The sequence below is a fragment of the Triticum dicoccoides genome, chromosome 7B (assembly GCF_002162155.2).
Source record: "Triticum dicoccoides isolate Atlit2015 ecotype Zavitan chromosome 7B, WEW_v2.0, whole genome shotgun sequence".
NCBI classification, from domain to species: Eukaryota; Viridiplantae; Streptophyta; class Magnoliopsida; order Poales; family Poaceae; genus Triticum; species Triticum dicoccoides.
Window position 1 is genome coordinate 531,852,844 of NC_041393.1, and position 9,244 is coordinate 531,862,087.

At 46.9% G+C, this 9,244-nt stretch overlaps 1 protein-coding gene across 1 annotated transcript; it reads right to left on the reverse strand.

Moving 5' to 3' along the window:
• Positions 1–418: 418 nt before the first annotated feature.
• On the reverse strand, positions 419–5,588 carry LOC119338252 (UPF0183 protein At3g51130-like). Its single transcript, XM_037610548.1, has 14 exons — positions 5,309–5,588; positions 5,021–5,103; positions 4,860–4,934; positions 4,443–4,510; positions 4,169–4,274; positions 4,002–4,062; positions 3,751–3,920; positions 2,766–2,828; positions 2,639–2,686; positions 1,756–1,869; positions 1,549–1,648; positions 1,405–1,478; positions 806–910; positions 419–686 (listed from the first exon to the last, which is right to left on the reverse strand). Exons 1-14 carry the CDS (start codon positions 5,472–5,474, stop codon positions 639–641), a joined length of 1,281 nt encoding a protein of 426 aa, XP_037466445.1. The 5' UTR covers positions 5,475–5,588; the 3' UTR covers positions 419–638.
• Positions 5,589–9,244: the final 3,656 nt, after the last annotated feature.

Below are 9,244 nucleotides of genomic sequence, written 5' to 3' on the forward strand. Positions count from 1 at the left end.
TTTCGCTATAAAGGTGTTTGGTTTGTGCTTAAGGTTGACACCTAAGGTTAGGCAAGTCTCACCATTTTAGGAGGGTTTGGTTTAAGCCGTAGGCAAACTTGGTAAAAAAAAATGTGGCAAAGTGTGGTATTGAAGGCCTAGAACCAAACAATCCCTAATTTTAACGTCAAATATTTAAGCATGGCAAATCTAACGCCCGAGTTGGCAAATAGTCTTCTTTTTTAAGCATTTTCATTCTTGGATTTGCCGTGTTTGCTTAAGAAAATTGTCATACTCACAACAATATAATTTGCCAACCCAGGTGTCAGATTTTAACATTTCTGTTCCCTTTTGCCGACTGAGAATGGAGGGAGTTTGATTTTGCACGGAATTATTGATCAAGGTATCCTGACAGCCAAAGAAGCCCTGTACAAGGTTGTGTTCAGGGTGATACGGAATCACGCCAACATCATGATTAATTAGTTGATAGAACAATAGTGATGGAATGATATTTACAGAGAGACCCGAGGAACGCAGTTCCTGTACAATGAGTGGGATATACAGGTTAATTTACAACGTAAACAAGGGGCATGCTTCACAGACTTTGCATGCCGCGTACATCAGGTGCGGGTGCGGGTGCGGGTGCGACTATATGCTACTCATGACTGGAAGAGAGTAACGGTGGCGATATATCCGTTTTTCATCACCTGTTGGTCAATGGGAACGGAAGAGTTGCCAATGTCAGATCAGAGTGATAACAAACAAACTGATGACACAGTTCGCGCAGGAAAAGAAGGTTTCTGAAGCCGAGTGATAGGTAGCCCACCTCAAAAGCAATATTTTGGTATCCATAGACGAAAGTTGATCCAAATGGGTTATTCATCGAGCCCTGCGTCTGGATTGCTGCTCGACCGCAGTCACCAAGGATCTCCTAATACGGTAGAATCAACAGACATTAGTCAGTTAGCAAATAAGCATGGGAAATCAAAAGAAAAAAAAAATGGCCATTACCAAGAAACAGCGTTACTGCTCAAACAATTGCTACATAACTGCAACTAAGAATAAAGCTCTAACACAGCATGTTGAGCTGCTTTGGCAAAGTAAAAGAACTGATGTTGTTTTAGCATGGGAGCATTTACCCACGATCTGATTTTACTTTTATTTATATGCCGATCAAAGAAACAATTTCTTTACAAGGGCCAAAGAAGCATTAGTAACATCCACCAACTTTTCACAAAGGCAGCCATTCAACCATTAAAAGATCGAGATATCTCATAAATAAATCTAGGAAAAACAAGTTGTCGCAGAGGGAGCACAAAAGGTTTAGTAATGAAATGACAACTCAAAGCAAAGCTGATAGTTATAGGTTAACTTATAAATCTATATGGGAATCATTGCAGCATAAACTCGTGGTAAACACCATACCTTGACTTGTTCCCATTTTGTTCGAGGTGTTATGCAATTCTTGGAAGTGTTACCCGGCTGCTGTGCCCCTTCAGCTGAAACAAAGCCAATAGTTAATTTGTACTGAATATCAGCAGCAAACTGACTGTAGCGAGCAGTTCGTACCTTCAGCGTCATAGATAACAAAGTTGCATTTCATGTATGAATTGAAATCAGAATGACCAGGGAAGTTTGTATGTAAAACAAACTTCTTTATCTTGTGTGTCTGCAATGAAACAAAATCTACTGGTCAACATGCTGGTTGAACCTCGCAAAAGAAATGTTGTTACCTTTAAGTGTGCAGGCACACCTACTATACAAAAAACTCCATACCTGACCATCAAATAAGATATCTATACCACGCGAGAAGTAGTTGTAGAAGTAGTCTCCACAAAGAGTAGTCCGAGGACGGAGATCGGATGCGGAGTGTATAACCATTTGGTCCACCTAACATGAGAGCACGATGTGCTAATCGTTAAAGATGAGAATGCAGTATTGAGAGTGCTTAGGATTTTGGTCTTTCCTTATATTATTCTTTCAATAACAAAAAAGGGAGAGCATATATTACAGAAGAGTTGTAATGTATCAAGAGGTAAAATAATGGTTCTGGATATAAAATATAAATCTAAAAATCAGAAAGCGAAAGGTGAAACAGCTTTTTGGGCTTTGGCTGCTTTATCTTTAAACTGCATCTGACGCAACATTGTTTTGCAAGTAGCACTCAAACCTCCCAAAGCAATCTGCAAGTGCCAGAAAAATCCTTGTCGAACTATGACATTTCACATGTTCCAAGCATATTTTTTGGGTTATTCCATCAAATTTCCACATTTTATTCTACCAACACTCACATGTTGCAACAGCACCTAACACCTAGTTCAGTATGAGACTGAGATGTCCTCGGATCTTTTTGACCATATGTCGAATTGCATGAGTACATGGAATCATTTATTGTTTACTGGTCTTTGAAATAACAGATAACTCTGGCTTTTCTAATATGCCCAGAATATTAACTAGAAGTGACATCCTGATTATCGTCACCAGTTCAGTATAGGATAAAATATGGAGGTAGAGATACATGTTTCCAAAGAATAAACTGGCAAGTATGCATTCTAGTAATCTAGCACATGTTATTAGTAACAATTGAAAGATTATCTTGCCACAATCTCTATGAAAATCCATATCGCAGTGCTTCAGTAAAAAAAAAATACAAGCACACCTGCTTTTGGTGGATACCACATGGACGACCCAATTCGGTCCAGATATCCTGCCAAAGATACCGCATCACGTAAGAAACCATTAAAGCATGCTTCAGAAAAGAGAGCAGATGGTACAATGATTTACACCTGGGGCGATGCTCCGAAAGGAATATGCTGCCCCCCAGTAGTGAGCCAAAGCTCTTCACCAAGCTGAAAACAAGATAAAGCTTTAAAAAAGGCTTGCTCCAGTGATGTTATGTCGAGAGCTTATTCAGTCACATATATATTTTATCCTACGCACGAAAGACAGTAACAATGATGCATGACACATACACTACCAGCTGTTCAGCCTACAATTCTGCATTTACGTTCTTTTGGTGTATATACTTGCTCAAAAACATTTTGCTGCAGAAGGATGGAGATAACGATGAAGATGTGAACCATCGAATCAAAGCCGGATGGATGAAGTGGCGCCAAGCTTCTGGCGTTCTCTGTGACAAGAGGGTGCCACAAAAGCTAAAAGGCAGGTTCCATAGGACGGCGATTCGACCCGCAATGTTGTATGGCGCTGAGTGTGGCCAACTATAAGGCGACATGTTCAACAGTTAGGTGTAGCGGAGATGCGCATGTTGAGTTGGATGTGTGGCCACGCAAGGAAGGACCGGGTCCGGAACGATGATATATGGGATAGTGTTGGGGTAGCACCGATTGAAGAGAAGCTTGTCCAACATCGTTTGAGATGGTTTGGGCATATTCAACGCAGGCCTCCAGAAGCTCCAGTGCATAGCCGACGGTTAAAGCGTGCTGATAATGTTAAGAGAGGTCGGGGTAGACCGAACTTGACATGGGAGGAGTCCGTAAAGAGAGATCTGAAGGAGTGGAGTATCACCAAAGAACTAGCCATGGAAGCTAGCTATCCATATGCCAGAACCATGAGTTGGTTGCGAGATTTTATGGGTTTCAGCTCTAGCCTATCCCAACTTGTTTGGGACTTGAGGCTTTGTTGTTGTTGTTGTGGTGGTGGTGGTGTGCAGTTGTAAAACCAGATCATGTGAATCATGAAACAGGAAAATATCTGCAGATTTCACAGGATTAATAGGCTGGAAATATCATCAATAAATAGATAATGTACCTTTGCATGTACTTCCTCCATATATAGGCTGCCCGCAGGTAAGGCAGGAACAACTGCCTTATCCATCAATGAGCCAACACCAACTTTGCTATCTGTTGAGCTATCATATATAGAAACACGGCACGTAACCGGAGTTGTTCCATCAGGAAATTCCAGGGGCAAATCTGCCACTGCAAGTGCAATTAGAAGCTGAGAAGAAATGCTGCGAATGATAGTTATGCAGAAATGAATGTGACCATTTAGCAACATACCTTCCCCATTGTTGAAGAAATTTGTATATTGACTGGGGATAGGGAATGCGAATGATAAACCCTGCAAAATCTTCTGAGTAAGATAAACCCAAACAGACCAGGAAATGGAACATGGAACAAAATCTTGAAAGAAATAATACAAAGCAAGGGCTATTTTCATGACATACTGGATAGAAGAGGGTATACATGCCCCTCTCTTTATCATATATCCCAGGGAAAGTCGGTCCGAATAGAGCATAAACAGATACAAAAGTGGCTAGTGTCGATGGGCCGCTGAAATAATAGAAGGGAGAAGGAAATCGTCAGTAACACAGCACCAAACCTTTTGCTGAACGGTTAGGGCAAAAAATGAGTGACCATGCCACATATTAGCTTTGCTCGACCCAAGGGTTCTTGAAAATAGACTAATCAGAAAAGAGGGAACGCGTAGAAGCTCCTCACCCAATTAAAGACGTCGCGTAACGCAATTGCAGTCTCTTAACATCAAAAATCTCGATGAGGCGGAGCCTCTGCAGGGGAAAAATAAAAGAACAAGATTTTCTGATCAATAGTGATTTTTTTTTTCACAAATCTCAAATGCAAAGTATGTACACGTTTTTATACCATATTCTTTAAGTAAATTTTGCTGCAGAATTCAAATAACTACAGCACTAAACTACTGATGGGTCTGCATTACACTTTCTATTTTCAACGAAGCATAGAACCACTATAATTTTGGTTATATAAACATTTCAGTACAGTATTCAATACCAACAAACAAATGCTACTGTATACATGAATTCAGTACAAGTGAGATCAACGGTGTCTACAATGCAGCCAGAGTATCAAGGAAAACCCAAGCATATGACTGAAACAAACCTGCGACCAAGGATCGAAGCGTAAGTGAAACCCGTGATCTGGAAAGCTTATGACGAAGTCCAACTTTAGAGGCTCCTGGAATCACAGAATGAACCACACCAATCAGTTAAGATTAATTTGGTGGCTCTGGTAACACCAAACAAGGGCTGCCCATCACAAACCTCGTCGAAGTACTTCACGTGGACAACATCGTAAATGTTTGGCTGGTGTTCAATCTGCGCAAATGCATCGGAAATCGGCATCCCTGCACCGACCATCCCCGAGCTCTTGTGTCAGAATTGGCAAAAAAAATCGAAACTTTCAGCTAAGCGGTTGCTTAAAACGCAGGTTTCTCTTCCATTGTCGCGTGCGGAGCGAAAGGAAAAAACCGATGGGTTCGGAAATCGGATCCCAACCGACGCGGCGACGGCGGGCGGTTGGTTCGCTAGGGTTGTTGGGGGGAAACTCACCGAGGGTGAAGGGGCCGACGCCGAGGCCGGGGCGGAGGTCGAGGGTGACGGCCCCCATGGCCGTGCCCTCGCAGCGCCGCCTCACCGGCACCGTCGCCGGGGATGGCGACCCGACCGCCGACCCGGGCCCTCCCCCCACCATCGCCGGTGACCTCTGCGTCTGCATCGCTGCGGCGGGCCTTCCTTCCTCTCGTCGGCCGGTTTGTTCCTCTCGTCGCTCCGATTGGGTTCGGGGATTGGCGTGGGCTTGCGTCTACTCCGATTCCTTCTTCTCGCCGACTAGTAGTTTAGCTTAACGAGAAGCCAACGAACGGTGCGCGGGGCCGCCTTGTCAGTGTGAGGACCGCGGACGTGGGCCCCACCTGTCAGTAAGGTTGGCGCCGGCTTCACACTTGGCAAGGCCACCGGTTGCTTACTTGCTTGTGCTCACGTTTTATCACGTTACGTTTGCTTCCCCGCTAGGGTTTTCTTTTTTCGAAAGAGCTCTTCTAATTCCGAGCTCACATGCACTCGGATGAACAATAAAATTTAAAACAATAGTTGAAAAAGTCAAATATTTTGAATTCTTTTTACGATGAATATTTGACCCGCGTGCAAAATTTCATGATGAAATAACATTTTTGGAGTGTTGAATATTATGATTATTACGAGTATAAGATAGATTAGGATTTGTTCCTGCCTTGTTTTGTACTTCAAGTTGGTCATTATACTCCTATATATATGCACACGTGGCTCAAACAATAAACAACGACTCAACCAATCCTTCTCTATCCTTCTAACATGGTATTAGCCTAACCACTCTAATCTTAGCCGCCGCCGCGCGCCGCCCCCAGGGCGGTCGGCCTCTATGAACGTCGTCGGGGGCCGCGTCGTCTGTACCTAGGGTTTGTCCGCTAGTCGTGTCGATCGGCTGCCCTAGAGAATCTTTTTCCCGATCCTTTGATCCGGATTTTCTCTTTCTCGCTGGTCGCTTTGGTTGGCATTTACTTTTGGTTTTTCGATCAAAGATCGGTTTGCATAGCATGCCACCGCCGTCGACCCCCGCGCCTCTACTCTGACATTGGCGTCGACTACACCGGCCACTTCGTCATTAACCGCGCGGCAAGACTAGACGCGCCGCCCAAGGGACGCCTTCGTGCGTCGATGCAGGCCGCTCGTCCGTGTTGTCTCCATTGCCGGTCCGTCTTCATCGTCATCGCCCGAGACATCACCGACAACTTCGCCATCGACTCTGATTTGCGTGTCGTCCCCGCCATGGCGCGTACATTGTCGTCGTTGGTCTGATCAACCGATCACGCACCTGTCTCCACCAAGTCGTCCCCGAGCACGTGCCTACCACCGATCGAGCCACAGGTAGTCGTCATGTCGTCCCTTTGGATCGTTGTGTCGCCTCCCCGAGGTCATCCCGCCGGTTGCCCTGCCCGCATGTTGCTCCCGCTGACGCCCCTTCGGGGCATCGCACTACGACACACGGTTCACGCCACCGCCTCACGATCCTCCCGATGGCTACCTTTGCCGCCGCCCGTCAAGTCGTCGCCACCGGCAAATAGTTCTCACGGCGTCCACCCTGATCCACGAGCCGCCTCTACACCACCCCTTCAGGCTGTAAGGCCACGGCACGCGGTCCTGCCGCCGCCCGAGGCCGTTCCGATGGTTGCACCGACATGCACTTTGCCGCTGCGCCACCACTACACCACCCCTTCAGGTTGTAAGGCCGTGGCACGGGGTCCACGCCGTCGCCCGAGGTCGTTCCCATGGCTGCACCGACCGGCGCTCCGCCGCTGCGCCGCCCCTTCAGGTCATAGCACCGCAGTCCACACCACCGTCCCGAGGTCTTCCCGTTGTTGCCCCAACCAGCCTGCTACTACGTCGCCTGAGGGAGTCCTGGATTCGAGGGTCCTCAGGTATCCGGCCTAGGAGTATGGGCCGGGTTGGATGGGTCATACAAGATCAAGCTGAAGATTATCCTCTGTGTCTGTATGGGACTTCTCCACACATAAATGGCAAGATTAGAGTTCGGATGTTTCCTTCCCTGATAAACCGACCTTGTACAAACCCTAGGCCCCTCCGGTGTGTATATAAACTGGAGGGGTTAGTCCGTAGAGGCTATCTTCATTATCGTCATTGGAATACTCATAGGCTAGACATCTATGGTTTAGCCATTACGATCTTGAGGTAAATCAACTCTCGTGATCTTCATACTCGTCAAATATAATCAAGCAGGAGTAGGGTTTTACCTCCTTTAAGAGGGCCCGAACCTGGGTAAACACTGTGTCCCCTGGTCCCCTATTACCATTGATCCTTAGATGCACAGCTTGGGCCCCCTACGCAAGATCTGCCGGTTTTGACACCGACATCGGTGCTTTCATTGAGGGCCCTGCCGTGCTATCTACAAAAGCGATCTATGGCTCGCCTAGTCATCAACAACAATATCACTTCTGGAAGGTGCCTGGCTTTTGGGCAGAACCTCCGGTTCGGCGATTTCACCGTAGGAGCTTGCGCAGCCATCGAGCCCGCAACACCCCTTACAGCCGCCGGCCACCGTCTTTGCGTCGGCCCCAAGTACTCCAAAAAGTTGGATCCAGCTGATGTTTCATCTTTAAACGAACTGCTGGACCGCATCGCCGCCCTGGGGGTCTCAACCGACTATGATCGGATCGGGCTCAAGCCCGACCAGAGGGAAATTAATCACCCGCCAATCACCCACCATGTAGCGATCGTTGAGGAACCGGCCGAAGACACTTCCCTCCCTATATTGAAGACCAAGTATGTTCGGGTCTCTGAATCCCCTGAACCAGACACTCCCCCTTCGGACGGGACCTCGCGCCCTCCAGACCTTGGCTCAAGCATAGGATTGCAGGAGCCCTTGTGCCTCCCCGGACCTGAACCTGTCGCCTCAGAGACCTTTCAAGCTCCGAACACAGATGTGGGAGTGAATCTAAAATTTAAGCCACCCACCCACCACAATCTATATTCTCCAAGCAACTTAGGTCCTCCATATATATACGACCTGATGTATCTGCGGCAGCAGCCTCAGGAAACGTTCCACCACTTTTGGGCCAGATTCCTGCTTGTTAAAAACAGGATCAAAGACTGCCCGGACGATGACGTAGTTTCGGTCTTTCATCGTAACTGCACCGATGAGGGAATATTGAACGCCCTTGATCGTCGCCACATACAGAGCTTTACGAAACTATCACAAGTAGTGCAAAAGTACTGTGTGATGGAAAGCACATGGAATTCCCAAAAAACTCATCTGGAGCCTACTGCTTTTAATCAGTGTGCGGCCCGGACTAAACGGATACATCCTGACGGGTCACCCAACCACCAGTCTATGGGCAGGAAAAATAAACCCTTCACAGGACACAGGTCCGTTCTTGACGAACTGCTGGACAAGCCCTGCCCGATACACGCCACTCCGCTCACAGTCCCAACCTATAGCCTTCAAGCATGCTGGGTACTCCGACAAGTAGCTAAAAGCAGAGAGGCCATCCTCACCTCAACTCCAAAGAAATACTCTCCGGAGAGGGACAACTTTAGCGTCCTCATTGTCTTCAAGACCTTTTCTTCGAATAATCGGCGCAAACAGGTGCTCCGCGACCTCGCCGAAGTCCACCAAGTTATCGCACTGAGTCCATGGAACGACACGGCAATAACCTTTACGGCCGAAGACGAACCGAAGGTTCGGTCGGTCCGAGCACCTGCTGCCCTAGTACTAAACCCCATTGTGGATGGTTTTCGGCTTAGTAAAGTGCTCATGGACGGCGGCAGTGGGCTTAACCTCATCTATGAGGACACGCTCGATAAAATGTAGATGGACAGATCGTGCATTGAGCAAAGCAATACCACCTTTCAAGGCATTATCCCTAGTAGAGAAGCACGATGCTCTGGGAAAATTAAACTGGATGTAGTATTCGGCACGCCCGATAAATATAG

Coding starts and splice junctions, on each gene's coding strand:
- LOC119338252 (XM_037610548.1), bottom strand. CDS start 5,474: ATGCAGACGCAGAGGTCACCGGCGATGGTGGGGGGAGGGCCCGGGTCG. Junction 5,104..5,308: donor CGTCGGCCCCTTCACCCTCG/GTGAGTTTCCCC, acceptor TGGTCGGTGCAG/GGATGCCGATTTCCGATGCA. Junction 4,935..5,020: donor ACGTGAAGTACTTCGACGAG/GTTTGTGATGGG, acceptor CTGTGATTCCAG/GAGCCTCTAAAGTTGGACTT.